At 53.7% G+C, this 17,599-nt stretch overlaps 1 protein-coding gene across 6 annotated transcripts in view; it reads right to left on the bottom strand.

Annotated features, from left to right (window-relative positions):
* VWCE (von Willebrand factor C and EGF domains) overlaps positions 1-15,218 on the bottom strand; it is a 29,942-nt gene extending 14,724 nt beyond the window's left edge. For 4 of the 6 annotated variants that reach the window (XM_057553960.1, XM_057553961.1, XM_007174451.2 and 1 more), the window contains exons 1-10: positions 15,091-15,218; positions 12,189-12,283; positions 11,978-12,067; positions 11,519-11,647; positions 7,749-7,865; positions 5,265-5,381; positions 4,242-4,370; positions 2,580-3,022; positions 2,404-2,497; positions 1,090-1,172 (exon numbers count right to left, since the gene is read on the bottom strand). In XM_057553960.1, the coding sequence (XP_057409943.1) occupies positions 1,090-1,172; positions 2,404-2,497; positions 2,580-3,022; positions 4,242-4,370; positions 5,265-5,381; positions 7,749-7,865; positions 11,519-11,647; positions 11,978-12,067; positions 12,189-12,283; positions 15,091-15,200 (1,407 nt within the window). In that variant the 5' untranslated portion in view covers positions 15,201-15,218. Of the gene's footprint in view, positions 1-1,089; positions 1,173-2,403; positions 2,498-2,579; positions 3,023-4,241; positions 4,371-5,264; positions 5,382-7,748; positions 7,866-11,518; positions 11,648-11,977; positions 12,068-12,188; positions 12,284-14,841; positions 15,007-15,090 lie in introns of those variants that run through there. The other 2 variants (XM_057553962.1, XM_057553964.1) reach the window with 2 other exon arrangements.
* Between the last annotated feature and the right edge of the window lie 2,381 nt (positions 15,219-17,599).

The raw sequence follows: 17,599 nt of genomic DNA, 5'->3' as shown, positions 1-17,599 counted from the left end.
TTTGAACCGAGTGACTAATACCGGCCAAGGAGTTAAATTTAAAACTCAATTTTTAAAAAATTGAAGTTAAGACAAAAAAGCCCCCGGCTTTGGAGTCAGCCAGACCTGAGGTCCAGGGTCTGCTCCTCCAAGTCGTGTGACTTGGGGCAAAGTATATCACCTCTCTGAGCCTCCATCTCCCTATCTGTGAGATGAGCTGGAAAGGGCACCTCTGCTGGGGTTGCTGAGGATTGAGTGAACTGTGATCAGGCACGAAAGCGCTTGGCCACTTCACAAGTGTGGCGCACAGGAAGGGCTCAATAAGGGTGGCGGTAGCGATCTACGTGCCCCCCCCCGCCCCGCCTTTACATTACAGCTTCCGCCATCACTGCCAGACCAGGGCTGCTTTTAAAGATGATGAGAGGCAGTGAGGGTTGGTGGGCAGAGCCTGGGCTTTGGAAGCAGACAGACCGCGGCTCAAATCCCAGCTCTGCCACCTCCCAGACTCAGTCTTTTCACCTGTAGAATGGGGACTGCAAAGCCGACCCTGAAGAGCTGCCAGGAGCCTCGGGTGAGGAGCTAGATGGAAAACACCAAGCCCCTTCCTGGTATGCACCGGGGGCTCATGATCCAATCCAAGGGACAGCCTCTGGCTGGGTCTGGCACATGGTAGGAACTTAATAACTATTCTTGGAGGAGTGAATTTGCCTCAAGCAAAATACTCTTAACAAGCTGAGTCTGGTAATGAGCCTTCTCCCTCCCAACACGGCTACCTTTATTGTGCCGGCAAATATTTTGCCTGGAGAGAAAAACTGCCTCCCTGGTAGGAAGTTTCCGAGGGAGTTTCATCCCCTCCCCTTCCTAGACAGATGGACCCTGTTTGCCTGTTGGCTCTTTTCTGCTCAGCAAAAGCCTCCCTGACTCCACAGACTACAGGTTTCCCATCCCCCACGCTTTTAAATTCCACAGGTTCCGACCAAAATCCACAACCTGAGAACTCTCCCTCCATTCAACGAGCTCACCTTTAACATCCGGTCTTTCCCCCTTCCTCTAAAACCCCCAAAGGTTAAGAAAACACCCGCGAGGCTTCAGGGATCTTGTGATACTCACCAGACAGACACAGACAGTGCAGTTCTGGTTGGGAGGTGAAAACACGTCCCCTTCAGCCCGGATGACGCCACTGTGAAAACAGCCTTTGAAAGACAAACAGGAGTGGAGGCATCAGACCTCTTCCAAGTAGAGGAAGCTTGAGCTCTCATTACTTTTCCAGGCATAATGTACCTGGAACCTTCTCTCACTGGCTCGGATGCCCCAGGAGTGACAGATCTAGGTACTCAGAACGGTGTGGTCCCAAGACCCCTGGAGAACTACGGGAGACACCCACACAGGGTGCCCTGGGAGGGTCCCATTTATGTCTGATAAACCCAGAACTGTGTTGAAAGCATGGCATTTTATTCCCATAAGGCAGGAAAGGCAGCCAGACAGCCCCAGGTTCCAAACCTGGCCTGTCACCTGAGTGGCCTTGGACCTGGACGTGTCACTCAACCTCTCTGGGACTCAGTTTCTTTACTGTAAAATGGAAATACTACCACCACATGCCCTGCAGGGGACTTGGAAGGATGCACAACCTCCGATGTAATGTACACAGCAATTTACACTCAGAGCTTAGTACACAGTAGGGACACAGTGAAAGATCACAATTATCATTAAGAAAATCAGTAAGTTGCATTTTCATTTTAACCCTTAGGAAGACTTTTCCACTGCTGCTCAAAGTGCAGCAACCTCAGCATCTTACCACCAGGAGCTTCATAGAAATGTAGCCGCTCAGGCCCCTCCCCACATCTACTGAGTGAGAATCTGCATTTTAACAAGATTCCCAGCGATTCACGTGCAGGGTGAGTGTTAAGGAGCTCTGCTGAAGGACTTGTTAAGATTTGAGGTCTTTATCCTAACAGCAATGGGAAGTAAATGAAAAATGGTCAGTAGATTGTGGGAGGGAATCAGAATGGGGGTAGAATTTATAAACGATTACTCCTCCTGCAGTAGGAGGGGGACTGGGGCAGGGGAGGGGACTGCAGAGTGGGTCTGGAGAAACTTGCTGAATGAAGGAATAAATGAAAGAACGAAGTTCAAAAAGGATCCCCGGAAGGTCAGAAGTTCCCCTTGAGAGCACAGACCAGTGGTTCTCAAAGTGTGGTCCCCGAAGCAGCAGCGTCAATGTCACCTGGGAACTTGTTAGAAATGCAAATTCCCGGGCCTTACCCAGCACCTGCTAAATCAGAAGCTCTGGGGGCTGGGCCCAGGGATCACCCTTCAGGTGACACACGGAAGTTGGAGAACAGCCTTTCAGCTGCAGAAAGGCTCGGAAAGGGAAGAGGCAGTACCATGTGAGAAACTCACAGCCTTCCCCAGACCGGCTCCCACCTGTACACAATGGGCAGCATCCCCCATCTCCGGAGGGAACCGGGTGAGAACAAGCAGCTTCACACGTCACCTTTTCACAGGTCACCTCCCCATCCTAGAAGCAGAAACTGGAGTTCCAGCCACCACAATGCCCCAGACACCAGACCAGGGAAGCCCGGAGGACCCCTCACACCCACCTCGCACCAGCACTGGGAACAGCCAGGCTCTGTCCAGCGGCTCCCGGACTCATGCATGGCTCCCAGGTGCCAACAGGCAGAGGGCCCTGGTGCCAGCTGTGTGGCCTCAGGGCCCCTGGGCAAGGAAGGGGTCACCACCACCTTCTCCTGGATTTGTGAGGGAGGTCTGAGGGTCCCCAACAGAGAGGGACTAGGCACTGGGGTGGCCACTGGGGTGGACAGCCGCTGCATCAGGGCAGAAGCGGAGGCCGTGGGCAGTGCAGGTGTGGGAGATGGCAGTCGTGTGGTCCTGACTCCAGTTGGGGGTCCTGGAGCCCCAGAAGGAGGGCTGTGCCCTGGGGAGAGGGCGGGCCGGCCTGCCTCTGGAAGCAGCAGTAGCATCTTAGGGGGGTGCTGCAGGGGCTGCAGGATGGCAGATGGGGCCAGCACGGCTTTGGGGAAAGCTGAAACGGAAACACAGAGGCGTCTGCAGGGAGGCAGCAGGGGCGGGAGGCGAGACTCGAGGGGCGTGGACTCAGGCCCACCACCACAAATCACTGAATGTCTCTGGGCCAGTTTCTTCATCAACATGATAGATCTAATACCACCAGTTCAACCTGAAACTAATGGGGCTGCGGTGACGATCACGGGAGAAGATTGATGAAAAAGTACCACGAGCAGCCCGAAGTTACAAGCTGGTGGGGTGCGGGAGGTCCAGCTGCTTCAGATGCAGCAAAATCAGAGTCTTCTCCCTTCCCTTCCTCGCTGGCCAAAAAGGAGACTCGGGTTTTCCTGAACCAGGCAGACCTTCTCTAAGCCCTCAGGGATCCGACCTGGGAGTGACCCTTCCCTACTCCTGACAAGTCAGGAGTGTGTCCTCTACTCTCCCATCCAGATGTGGCTTCCCAGGAGGAGAGGCTGAGGCTCAGGGGGAGGAAGAGCCCAGGGTCCTCTCTGGGCCCATGGCAGACAGGCCAGCTTCCAAGAGGATGTCTCCCCTGAGACACACACACACTCGCACACACACACTTAGGAACAGTGCACATTTTCCCTGCAGATGGACACCAACTGCCCAACAGTCTGAAAGACAGAAAGAGAGAGAGTCCGAAAACAAGAGGGTGGCGAAGGAGGCAGATGAGGGGCAAGGGTGAGAGATAGGAAAAAGGAAGAGAGTCACAAACCAGAGTGAGACGGGGAGAAAACAGGTTGGGCTGGGGGCTTGGCTGAGCTCAGACCATCGCGGGCGATTACACGCTGGAAAACTGGCCCTGGACTAGAAAGAATGCCGTCGGTATTGACATGACATTATATGGACGTTTACAGGCACGCTGTTAAATCGTGGCAGAGATCTGACACCACACTGTCCAAAGTGCCCCTGGGAGCCCAGGTTACTGGGACTCCTACGTCACATGCTCCTCTATCATTGTTTTTTGTTGTTGTTTTTTTTTTTTTCTTTTACTATTTGGGAGGAAACAGTAGGGCTGGGGAAACAGTGAAATGAAAATAAAAGAATGGATAAAGAAGTGGAAGAAGACACAAAGGATGAAAGGGGGATGTTGGAAATAACAAACGAGATGAACTGAAAAAAAGTTCAGGGGGAAGGAAGAGGGCCCGCTCCGGGAGGGTGGGGCCCTGGGACCGGGGGGCGGGGCCTGGGACCGGGGGGCGGGGCCCAGCGCTCACCTTCACACGACACTCGGTCAGCTCGGAGCCTGAAGCCAGGTTGGCAGGTGCACAGGAAGCTGCCCACGGTGTTATGGCAAGAATGGTGACAGACCCGCCTCTCCAGTGGCCTCCGACACTCGTTTACATCTGCGGGAGAGCCTCGCTACCGACGGCTGCCTTATCGGGGCTACCGAGTCCTTCTTCCCTCATCACTTACCCCAGAAGGCTGGGGGAGTCTCCCTGCCATGTTCTTATGGGGTCCTTCCCTGCCCCAGGGTGCCAATGTGACTCAGATGTCTGGGAATGGGGCTGAAATCTAGTGCTAGTCTCCTTGGAAGGTTCATACATCCAGTAGGCATTTAATGGATGCACCAGTGGCTCATACCCCAGCACTGTGCAGCAATGGTTAAGTGTTGGCTGGTGGGATGGGCCCCACTGGGAATCTCATCTCCAAACCTTCCACCAACCCACTGCTGGGCATCGGGTGCTATGGGCCCTTCTGAAAAAAGAGTCTCAAAAATCACCACACTGCTCAGGGCAGGCTTCAGGACAAACACCCAACTCTGCTAGAACAAGGTCTCTTTTCAGGCCCATGGGACCCCACCTTCAACCCATGAGCCAAGCTCAAGCCAAACATGCCAATCCCTTTCTGGAAATTTCTGCAATGGGCTGAGAAAACAGGGGTCTCCTTCTAAACCAGAGGAACCAAGACATAACGTGCTTTATTTACCAAGGGGAGCAAAGGCAGCCAAGAAAATGGGTGAGCAGAGAGGAATCCTTGGGGTGTATCTGGGAGAGGGTGGAAGAGAAACATAACAGGATGAAAGTGGCATGTGGCCAGGAAAAGTCCAAGACGGGGTCTTCCATTAGGAGCCACGCCAACCCCAGGGAAAGGCAGGCTCTGAGCAAAGGCTCAAGCACTTGCAGGCTCCAGGGAACCAGGAGGTCCGGACTGTTGACCTTTCCCTGTCCCTGGGCTCGCCCTGTCCGTCTTCCTGATTGGCAGCCTAAGTGTGAAGACAACAGGGTCCCCTGCCTTACCTACACAGGAGTGCCGGTTGCCGTGGAGATGGAAGCCAGTTCTACAGGAACACCTGTAGCTGCCAATGCTGTTTTTACATCTCTGCTGGCAGGGGGTCCCAAGGCATTCATCAGTGTCTGGAAGGGAACAGGACACAGCTGGAGCTCATTTCCCCGTAGAGTTTTGGAAATATGTGGTCCTCTCTACCTACCTCTCTCATCACTATCCCCTACCCGACTCTTAACCCCTCTCCTTCTCACCACCCACATTCAGTCTATCAACTCCTAAGTCCTCCCTGGACCAGCCCACTTCTCTCTACCCTCACTGCCATACCCTAGCCCAGGTGCCCTGGGCTTTGTCTCTGGTCTAGAGGATAACAACAGCCTTGTGTGTCTCTCTGCCCCTCCCTGTGCTCCTCCCAAGCCACCCTCTACAGAGCCCCCAGGATGTTCTGACCAAAGGGCACCTCTGATCAGGCCACTTTCTGCTTAAAATCCCTCCAAGGCTCCCACAAGCACCAATGCAGCACCATAGCTCACGAATCCTGGGCTGCCTTTCCCACCTCTCTCCTTGCCCCTCACCTTTACTCTGGCCCAAATTCTTGCCATCTTCCAAAGGCACCATGCTCTTGTGGCCCTCCCCCTTTGCCCATGTTCTCCTATCTGCTTGGAATGCCTTCCCATCTTGTCTGGCTGGAAAACTCCTACTCATACATCGAAACTCAGCTTCTAAACTACCTCCTCTGTCAAAGCTTCCCCAAGCCATTGTTTGAAATTGGGAAAAAGCTGGAAACGATCTGCATGTTCATCAATAAGAGAAGAGTTAGTAAACTATGGGATATCTGCACTGCAGAGTACCAGGCGGAAGCTGAAAAGAATAAAGCAAGTCTATTGACCCTGATGTGAAGAGATTTTCATGACAGATTGTTGAAGGGAAGAAAGCAGGCAGAAGAATGACTGGGTTCACATCGAAGCTCTAATGTGATCTTGAGAAAGTTAACTTCTTTAAGCCTCAGTATTCCTATCAGGAAAATGGAACTAAACAGTACCAACTTCATAGGACAATTTTGAGGATGAAATTGAGAAAATGCATGTTAAATGCTTAGCATGGTGCCGGGAATACAGGAGTTCAACAACTGTTAGCCACCCATCTCTTATCATCATATCTCTGTAAGTGCACATGTGTGTATGTACACATACTGGGGAGAGGCAGGCAGGGCACTCATCAGATTGATAACTAAGTGCTATGGATGAACTGCATTCCCTCCAAATTCATAAATGGAAGCCCTAACCCCCAATGTGATGATATTAGGAGGTGAGGCCTTTGGGATGTAATTAGGTTTGGATGAGGTCTTGAGGGTGGGGCTCTCATGATGGGATTAGTGCCCTTAGAAGAAGAGCCATGAGAGAGCTTGCTCTCTCTCTGCCTTGTGAGGACACAAAGAGAAGGTAGCTGTCTGCAAGGCAGGAAGAGAGCCCTCACCAGTAACTGAGTGGGCCAACACTGTGATCTTGTACTTCCCAGCCTCCAGAACTGTGAGAATAAATTTTTGTTGTTTAAGCCACCCAGTTTGTGGTATTTTGTTATAGCAGCCCAAGCAGATACTGACACCAGGGCTATTCTCTAGGGAACATAGAGGTTGGGAGTGGGAGAGACGGTCTGGGGCTAGTGCCATGACTTTTAAAACTTTTAAAATAATTTATGAAAATTTCAAACACCCAGAAAATGATACCACAGTATCAAGGGGAGCTTCTGTCTTAGCTGCCTTGTTAAAGAGAGAATGTTTTCTGACATAATTTCTGTAAATAAAAATCATTTTTAAGGAATGAGTAATTATTTTAAAAGGTCTCGCTCATCCTGTTCACTTAGTTGAAAAGATTCCTTCTCTTCCCTGGGTTCCCACAGCACTTAGCCCCTCGACCCAACCTCATTGTTCTTCCCCTCCCACCAGACCGGGGGTGGGGGAAGTGGGGAGGTCGCTGGAGGGCAGGATGCTTCCTTACTGGCTGTGTGTCTCCAGAGCCTGGCCCAGCACCAGGGCAGGTGGCTGAGGTGACTCTATCACAGCACGTCTCTCCCACAGAGCCCCCGGGACGTGTCACCCGTCCCCTCAGCCCTCCCCCAGCTCAGCGGCCTCCTCCCTCTGGTTAGTCTGCTCTCCTGACCCTAGCCCTCCCCTCGGCCTCTCCCTCACCCCCACCACCCCCCTACCCTACAGTGATGGCAGCAGCAGTTTCTACTGAGTCGTGGTCTGGAGCAAAGGCCCTAGCGTCAGACGTGCCTGCATGCAAGCTGACTCCTCCTCCTACAGACAGAATGGCCTTGGGCAAGGCTCATCCAGAATGTGAGGATGAGAACAGCATCTCCCTCAGAGGACTGTGGTGAAGGTGAAACGCAATCATGCCTGGAGAGCACGCGTTGGGCCTGGCAGGGCCGTGGGTTCAGCATCAGAGCCTAGCAGCGGTGGCGACGGCACCATCATTACCCCTTCCAGAGCCACTCACCTTGGCAGCTGTGGCGGTCAGCAGACAGCTGCATGCCTGGCCCACACTCGCACACGAACCCGCCTTCCGTGTTCACGCAGTGGCCCTCACAAGAGGAGCTTAAACATTCATCGATGTCTGGGGAGCGAAGAAACACTCTTGCATAGCTCATGCTGAACGTGGTTCGGGTGTGGGGAGAATATGCACCCCACGAGGACCCTGTGCCCACACAGGGCCTGCCCTCAGCAGGGTGGAACCCACCCCCACCCCAGGAAGAAAGAAGGCACCAGGTAAGTCATACAGCTTTAGGGATGCCCCCAGAAAGAAGAGGCCAAGGGGCCAGGTCTCTTTTTGACCCACGCAGAACAGACGACGGAGAGGCTGGCTGAGACAGAGCTATTTCCAATGGTCCCACCTGCAGGGCAACCCCGAAAGGGCAGGGGGAGTGGGCAGGAAGGCTGATTAAATTCCCTTAAATGCTTATTGAGCACCACCTGCATGCAGCAGACCTGGAAGGGGGGCTGCCGAGGACACAAATGTCACTAAGACACAGTGCTGACTCTCCAGATGGCTGCAGCCTGAGAACATAGGAGCCACGACACACAGCCACGACACACACCCACGAGAGGCCCGCGTGCGGCCGGCGGTATGCGCCCTACCAGGGACTGCCCGGCCACAGCAGGTGTGTGCTGGAAGAGAGGTGGGCTGAGAGGACCAAGAGGCATCAGGAGGGGGGCCCACAGAGTGAAGAGTGTCTGAGAAGCTTCTGGGAAGCACAGGGACCGCCGGGGGCCCAGTCTGGCTGAAGCTCAGGTTCCCATCGGGGCAGTGGGAGGCCGAGCTGGAGAGGTGGTGGGTAAAGGCTCAGCAATAGAGCGCAAAGGAGTCCCGAGGCTTCTGCCCAGGGTGGGATGACTGGATCCAAGTAGTGCTTTAGGGAGGTTCAGGCCTGAGGGGGGAGGGGGGCTGGGAGACAGATCTTCAAGGCAGCCCTTCCTATCTCAGAACCATAAGGACCTATGAGGTCAGCTCCGCCCACTCCAGTCTACTCTGCCCACTTGAGCCTCCCTCCCACCCCCTGGCCCCCATGCCTGCTGGTCACCTCCATTCTCCTTTCTTGCTCTTCCCACAGCAGGTACCTTTGGGACCACACCCACCACTTCTCAGAAGCCCACCCTGATTCACCCGATCCCACTGGGCCCCTTGTGATGGTGGCCAGGGCCCCACTTCCCTGCACTTGCTTTGACATTGGTCTCTGGCTTTTCCTTGGTCCAGTTTGCCTCTGCAATGAGAAGTGTGTCTGCAAAGTACTTCAACCTTCTGGAAGGGGCTGGGGGGGAGAGCACCAAAACTCCTTCATGGGACCCTTGACCCAATAGTTCTCTTTCTGGGAATAGTCAGAGGGGCTGACAAGAAGCCTCTTTATCGCAGCATTATTTGTAGCAGTGAAACACTGCAGACAAGCTAAGGATGGATAGCACAGAACTGGGTACTTAGATTATAGCAGCTACATCTGCAGCCGTTCAAAATGATGTTGTATGCTGAGCAGCAGGGACTGTCATCCTGCCCTGCCACTACCCCCGGGCTTCCATCCCCAACCCGGGCCCAACTACCCTCCCTTCCTGCCCGACCAGATGCAGCCGCAGGTCCCACCGCTCCATTACCAAGAGCTCATGCCACCCGGTTCCTGCATGCTGGAGGAGCCCAAGCCAAAGAGGGGGAGAAGGTCGTGGCCCCAGAAAAGTTCTCATCTCAAGGCACACCTGCGAACCCACACAGGTGAGAAACCTTACCACTGTGACTAGGACGGCCGTGGGTGGAAATCTGCCCGCTCAGATGAACTGACCAGGCACTACGGCAAACATACTGGGCACCGCCCCTTCCAGCGCCATTAGCGCGACCGGGCATTTTCGAGGTCGGACCACCTTGCCTTACACATGAAGAGGCACTTTAAAATCCCCAAACAGTGGATATGGCCCACACTGCCAGACGAGAATTCAGTATTTTTTACCTTTCACACTGTCTTCCCAGTGAGGGGAGGAACCCAGCCGGAAAGCACTACAATCATGGTCAAGTTCCCAACAAATCAACTTGTGAATGGATGATCAGGAGACATGAGGAAATCAAACAACAAAGCACAGATGGGGTCTGTGACTGGATCTTCTATCATTCCAATTCTAAATCCAACTTGAATATATATTCCTGGACTTACAAAACGCCAAGGGGGTGACTGGAAGTTGTGGATATCAGGGTATAAATTAGATCCGTGAGGTGGGGGGAGGGAAGACCAGAATCCCTTGAATTGTTTCAATGCAATATAAGCATAAAGATCACCTTGTATTCTCCTTGCCTTCTAAAAGCCATTATTACGATCTTAGAAGAAGAGGAAGAAATTCAGGTACAGAAAATGTGTATTAATAGCCTAAACGATGGTGCTTGGTGAGTCCTGGTTCTAAAGGTACCAAATGAGGCCAAAGTTCTCAAACTGCTGCATACTTTGACAAGGAAAATCTATTTTTGTCTTCCGATCTACATTTATGACCTAAGTCGGGTAAATACACATGGTTTACTTTAACCTTTTTATGCAGACAGTCTGTTATGCACTGTGGTTTCAGATGTGCAATAATTTGTACAATGGTTTATTCCCAAGTATGCCTTAAGCAGAACAAATGTTTTTTTCTATATAGTTCCTTGCCCTAATAAATATGTAATATAAATTTAAGCAAACATCTATTTTGTATATTTGTAAACTACAAAGTAAAAAAATGAACATTTTGTGGAGTTTGCATTTTGCATACTCAAGGTGAGAATTAAGTTCTAAATAAACCTATAATAGTTTATCTGAAAAAAAAAAATGATGTTATAAGGACTATTTCCTACTCCCAAGACAAAGTTAAGTGAGGAAAATAATGAACGAAAACTATAGATAAGGTACGATCCCAATTTTATAAAACAGACAAATAGGCATGCTTGACACACATATACCCACAGTCATACACACTCACAAACACCTACACACCCAGGGGACAGGGCAGGGAAAAAAATAACTTCATTTTAGTAACTAATATCTCTGGGTAGGGACTTCTGGGACAGGTTTATTTTCACCTTTCTACCCTTCTTTTACTTTCCAAATGTTCCAAAAGAAGTTATTTTTTACTTTTATATTCAGGGGAAGAAAGGTTATTTTTACAAAATCCAAATTAAAAAAATTAAAAAAGGCTTTCAAGCTCTCTGGAAAGATAGGTAAGAAACTGGTCACCGTGGCTGCCTCTGGGGACAGTAACAGACTGTGCATAGGAAATTTTTAAAATCGTGAACCAATAATACTTTTACAAAATAACTATTGAGTTTCTCTTGGCTCATCTTTCAAATGTCACTTTCCTGAGGGAGGCTTTTCGCGGTCAAGCCCACCTCCAGTCCGGTTCCCTGTGCCCCTGTGGGCCCTGGCACTGTGCACTCCACAGGTGATGGCCCCATTATGGGGGGACTGTCATTGTCCTTAACTTGTCTCCCTGACTCACATTCTGAAGTAACATAAGAGCAGGGACTGCCCTCGTAACCCCAGTCCCAGCTCAGTCCCCGGTCCATGAGGTGTGCTCAATAAGTATTTGTGAGATAGCAGAAGGGGCATATTTCTTGTGTTTGCCTGCCTGCCTGCCTGCCCACTCTTAAACTTCAGAGCTGCTCGTGGCTCAGCTTTGCTCTGGCATCTCTCCGGAGACCATCCTGGGAGGACAGGGAAGAGACCTCATTCCCGCCCTCCCTCTCCTCGCTGCTCCCACGCCTCTCACCGGTACACCTGATGCCGATAGCTGTCTCTGTCATCGAGAAGCCCACGGGGCACACTCGGGCCACCTCCTGACAGCCACCATGGTTACAGGTGAGGTCACAGCCGTACTCCCCACAGGGTCCGTGGGCTTCTGAAACAGGCACCGCACCTGTGAGCATGCGCCACTCCACGGTCCCAGCCGCCCCCGCCTTCCCCGGCTCCTCCTAAATTCTGCTGGGAAGGGGGCTCTGGAGGCAAACAGACCTGAGTTTAAATTCAGCTCTGCCACTTGCTGGCCATGTAACCCTGGGCGAGACACTAGCTTCTGTGCCTCAGTTTCATCATCTATAAAATGGGAATGAGAATGTCTACCTAATAGGGTTGTTTGAAAATGATATGCTAGGGCACAATTGCCCAGTGCCTGGCACATTCTCAGTGTAAATAGAGTTCTTCCCATCAGCCATTGCCCGCCCCCAGTTACCTGGGCAGGTGGGCCCTTGCTCTCCATCCTGGCAGGAGCAGACATTGGGAGCGATGCAGATGCCACTCCCGCAGCCAAAGGAGCAGAGGGCTGAGAGGATAAAGACAGGCGAGGGAGTGGGGACTGGGGCCCCCAGTCTGTCCCTCAGGCAAGCCCAGGGAATGAGCGCCCTGCTGTGGAGGATATTTGGGGCACGGGGACAGGCACTTACGAAGGGTGCAGTGTCCACTGCCCATGGAGGGCGCCCAGCCAGGGCAGCAGCCACTCCCGAACCCCGAAAGGCAGACGTGGGGGCCCAGCCGGCGTCTGCAAGAGAGGAGAGAGCACCTTCCACATTCTGTACCAAGGGGAGGATTCACCTACTGGGCAGTGAAAGCCTCCCAGCCAGTCAGTACGTCAGTCAACAAACAGTTCTGGAGACCTCCTCCACTCCCACTCCCCGGGAGGACAATGGGAAGTTTCCATAGAAAAATGACTCAGACAGTCAGTCCCTTCTGGAGGCAGGACAAAGACAAAGGTATAAGAGAACAGACACTAGCCTCCTACAGATGCCTGCCCCGTGGACACAGAGCAAAGAGGGTCTAAGAGCTGAGGATAGAAGACAGCAATGGATGAAGAGCCGCAGGGATGGCTGCCTCAGGGCCTTTGCACTTGCAGTCCCCTCTGTCAGGAAGGTTCTTCCCCAGACACACACAGCTCCCCCACTCCTGTAAAAGGTCTCTCTGCTTATGTCACCTTCTCAGAGAGGCCCTACTTGTCCACCCTTACCTTGCTTTATTCTGCTTCATAACACTTACTTCCTGGGACATTAAATTACTTATTAGTTTGTTGGTTTGTTCATTGCCTGGCTCCCCTACCACTCCCTGAGGACAGGGGCTCCATCTATTTTCTTCAACTCCGCAGCAAGGGTAGCGCCTGGCACACCATAGGTGCTTAATAAATGGCTGTTGAGGGAAAGGTTGAGAAGGGAAGCCAACCGAAAAGAGAAAGGGGGGAGCTGGAGAGAAGTCATTCCCCAGGTGACATCTCTGGGATGGGGGAGGGGGCATTGGTGAGCTGCCCAAAGGAGTGAAGGGGAATCCAGTGTGCTCGAGACTGGGTGAGGCAGTCCAGCCACGAACAAGCCACTTTCCCCACCTTCAAGGGGCGGACAAGGAACCAGGTATAACAACATAGCGTGACAAGTGCCAGAACGTTACAGGCTATGGAGGCCCAAGGAGCTCAGGGGAGGTTTCCTAGGCTGAGGCTGGAGAGAGAATAGGAGCAGCCGGTGAGAATGGAGGAAGGTTCTAGACAGGAGCTGCATGTGCTTGGGCCTGGAGGGGGACAGAGACGATGACTAGAACTGGTTCTGGGATGGGCTGGGCAGAGGATGATGAAGTCCAGCCTGGTTTGAACTGGGAATCCTGCTGCAAAAGAATAGGGACAAGAAAACCCTTCCCAGAGACTTCCGTGGTGGCGCAGTGGTTAAGAATCCACCTGCCCATGCAGGGGACACGGGTTCGAGCCCTGGCCCAGGAAGATCCCACATGCCACGGAGCAACCAAGCCTGTGGGCCACAACTACTGAGCCTGCGCTCTAGAGCCCGCAAGCCACAACTACCGAGCCTGCATGCCACAACTACTGAAGCCCGAGCTCCTTGAGCCAGTGCTCTACAACAAGAGAAGCCACCGCAATGAGAAGCCTGGGCACCACAACAAAGAGTAGCCCCCGCGCGCAGCAACAAAGACCCAACGCAGCCAAAAATTAATTAATTAATTAATTTTTTTAAAAAAAGAAAACCCTTCCCAACTGTGTTCTACCCGTGTTTGGAAGCTGATGCTGCCAGTCAGGCAGTCTATGGAGCACCCATGATGTGCCAGGCACGGCAGCAGGCACTGGGGACGTGAATGGAAAGACCCAGTCGGCTCTGCGGGAGAATAATCTGTGTCAGAAGTGACAAATAGTCTAGAAAGGGAAACTCAGGGCACATGGCAAAACAGAAACGTCTGCAGAAAACCGTCCCTGGAGCCTCCAAGAGCCTTTTCACTCTCTGAAGTCATCACAGAAGAAGGGGCCCTGGAAGGGGGTGGGGGATGCAGCAGGGATGTCTCACCCGCTGCCCTCGCTGGAGCGATTAGGGCAGCAGCCTGGGAAGGAGAAGCCGGCAGCTCCTACTCCTCAGATGGGGCTCTCAGAGGGACAGGAGTGCCACCAAAGCGGCAGATGGAAGGATTCCCGGGAGGCTGGTGGAGCCTCACCCTCAGGTGGGCAGGGGCCGAGCCCCCGCCAGAGCGCCCCAAGGAGCCTAGGGCGGGCGGTGACGGGGGACAGGTGGCAGGCAGGAAGGCTCTGACACGCCGCGGAGCCGGGCAGATCTGAGCAGGAACTGGCGGTGGCTGCGGAACACACGTGCGAGTTGCGAGCCTGGCGGGGCCGCCCCCCTGCGCGCCCCCGAGGCCGTGGCCGCGGGCCAGGCCGCCCGCTGACACCGTGTTCCCTCGCTCGGAGCATCACGCACACACGCGCTCGGCCCGCGGCGGCCCGGCCTCCGCCGGGAGGAAACGCTAGGGGAGGGCGACATCAATCGGGAAAGAGCAAAGGGGCAAAACACCCAACCCCCGACCGCGCGCACACACAGGCGGAAACCGAAACATAACCCAGAGAGACCCCGGCGGCTACAAGGTCCACGGCGTGCGCAGAGCCTGGACACAGGGAAAGCCCCCAGCCTCAGAGCGGGCAGAGCCGCGAGGCAGGCCAGGCACTGTCTAGGCAGAGCCACGGGCACGTTCGGGAGCGAAAGCCAGCCAGTCCGGAGACCAGGTGGCACGTCCCGGGGTCCCTTCGCCAGGGGTCGGGGCTCCACGGGACTCAGAGCGGCTCACCTAGCGCCTGGATCTCCGTTCCCCCGGCCAGATCCCAATCAGGACAGCCGCGGCCAGGGGCGCAGAACGGGCACCCGCCCAGAGCACAAGCTGCTGTCCCTTTGTCCGGACCTCCTGGGCTGCGCCCGCGCGCGGACAGTGGCCCAGGGGGGCGCCCAACCCGCAGCTCCGGGACGCCCCTCCGCGCCTCCCCGCACCGCGCCGGTAGCGCTCCCGCGGAGGGGCAGGGGACGGGCGCGGGGCGCTTACCTCTCGGCCCCGAAGTGCCCGGGCGTCTTCCTCCCGGTGTAGCCGCGGGCCGGGGTCCCCGGCAGCAGGAGCGCGACGCAGGCGGCCCGGAGGAGCAGTCCGGCCCACATGACCGGCGGCGGCGCGTCCCCCCGGCTCGGCTAGGCTCTGGCGCCGCGCGCGGGGGAGGGGGCTGCCGGCCCTCGCCCCTCCTCCTGGAGCCGCGGGGAGCGAACCAGCGAGCCCCGAGCTGGCACGCGGAGCCGAGCAGGGGGGCTGGGGACGCCGAGAGGAGGGGCACGGGGCCGCGAGGGGACGCGGCTGGGCGGGGGGTCTCTGGCACCTCGGAACGAAAACACACAAAAGGCAAAGGCGACCGCCCGCCAGCCGGTGGCCATCAGGGGAGGCGCTGAGCCCGGGGCGGGGGCAAAGATCAGGGACCCCTGGGGGCGGGGTTTCGTCCTCGGCCCACACCCCCTGCCCGGGTTTGGGAGTCGGCTTCCTGCGAAGGGCTCTGGGCGTCAGACTGAAGCCCGGGGAGGAAAGGGACTCCGGGAACAAGGCTGGAGCAGGAGGCTGCGCGCCCCGGTCATTGCTGGTCTAGGTGGATCCGGAGATGACTGTGCTGTACAAGGTGGGACGCTGGGTCGTTTCGCTGCTGAGCACTTCTAGGCCGGCCCCCAGCCTGCCAACAGGTCTGCACCCTAACCCTGGGTGCGCCGGTCAGTGGGTCCACCTGCTCCCTGGTCAGGGGGCACTAGAGAGTCTTGAACCCACAGATTCCTCCTTGTCCCCTTCTGTAGCTGCCTCAGGCCACAGTCAGGGATGGTAGGCAGGGAAGTGGTGAGCAGGTGGCGGATGAAAATCAGGATCATCCAGCTGGGAGAAAGCTGAAAGGTTGACTAAATTCTACCTTCAGCTCTGTGCAGGTACCTTCCCTAGACGCCTAGACCCCATCAGTCAAGCTTTTGCTTAAACACTTCCAGGGATGAAGACCTATCAAAAGGCAGCCCAATCCAATTTTGAATAACTCCATTTGTTAGGAAGTGTTTTTTCTTCCCAGTTGAATAACCCCAGTTCCTTTGGTTCTACCTCTGCAGTCCCCACTGGGTACCTCAGCCTGTCACTAAGGTGCTTAACACTGGTGGCCACAAATGAACATGGTGTGCCAACAGTGGTCTGGACTCTTGCCTCCTTCCTTCCAGATGCCATACTTCTATCAACACAGTCTAATATTACCTGGCTTTTCTGGCAACCCCATGATGCTGTTAGTTCATAACAAAGTTTACAGTAAAGGGAAGCCTCAGATGCTTTTTGTTGTCATGTCTTTGTTATTAAACACAAGCTACTAAGCCGATCTCCTTACCTTAACCTCTGTGGTTGAGTTTTTGCAGATGTTCACTTTAGGGCTGTTATCTCACCTTGTTAGTTTTGACCCATCTAAGTAACACATTTTCAACAAGTAGGTTGCCAAAATCCTCCGTATCTTGAGATGAATGCTACTTCCATATTTATGTCCATTCTGAGTCCTAAGGACCCTCAGGCCGTCTTTCCTTTTTATCTCAAACATCCAAAGGTGCACTTTCCCCCTCTGCCGCTCAGACTGCATTCCTGTCACTTACAAAGTACTTCAATGCCCACCTTCAAGGTCCAGAGTCAGAAATCTAGCCCTGAATTATTCAATAGGGATAAACAAAGCCCTTCCTTCACTTGAGCCCGCAAAATCTATCGCACCACTGCCCTTATCATTCCTATCTAGATCACCACTCAATGTCAAATAGACCACCACTCATTCTTCCTGGCCCTAGAAGCTACCCACAAGTTCTTAACTCATTTACACAGGACAAGGTTCCTTTTACACACCTGTCACTCCTTGTGCCATCTTCTCTCACACTTCCACACACCTCGGCTTTCTCCATTCTGAACTCGACTACTTTATGGTGCCCCAAGCCCTCCATATCTCACCCCTGTAACTCTGGCAGGCTTTGCTCCGTATTGGTCAGTGGGCAGCTGCAATGACTGAGATGCAAGTTTGTGCTTAAAGAAAATCCTCATCTACCCTCAGGAGGAGGAGCTCAGGACATTTAAGACTAAATTCCTACCAGTGAATTTTGAAAGAAACTTTCTAAACAGCCCCTGACATTTCTTTCATTTCCCATTTCTTTGACCTTATGGCATTCACCTTGCTCCTCACATCAAGTTTGTGTCTTTAGTTTGGTTTTCACCATTTTCTGTTTTTCTTGTCTTTTGGCTTGTTTGCCCTTGAGGCTTCTCAAAGTTTGGACCCTGAGAGTCGCTCACTTAATATCATTCATCTTCAAGGACTAGTTTGGGTGCTTATTAGTTCCTCAGTGTTTCCTCCCCAGTTCTGTGGCTTGTGGCTTCTCAGTTACAAAAGGGACCCTCCACCGAGGGCGGAGGATTCACGTTGTTGTTGGCTGTAGAAAGAAGGCCTCTGGCTTGTGACCCTTCCACATGGTCATGTGATGAGTCAGTGTTTCTATTATTCTCCCAAAGGTCCATTCGTGCA

The sequence above is a fragment of the Balaenoptera acutorostrata genome, chromosome 9 (assembly GCF_949987535.1).
Source record: "Balaenoptera acutorostrata chromosome 9, mBalAcu1.1, whole genome shotgun sequence".
NCBI lineage: Eukaryota > Metazoa > Chordata > Mammalia > Artiodactyla > Balaenopteridae > Balaenoptera > Balaenoptera acutorostrata.
This window is presented reverse-complemented; position numbering and strand designations above follow the sequence as displayed.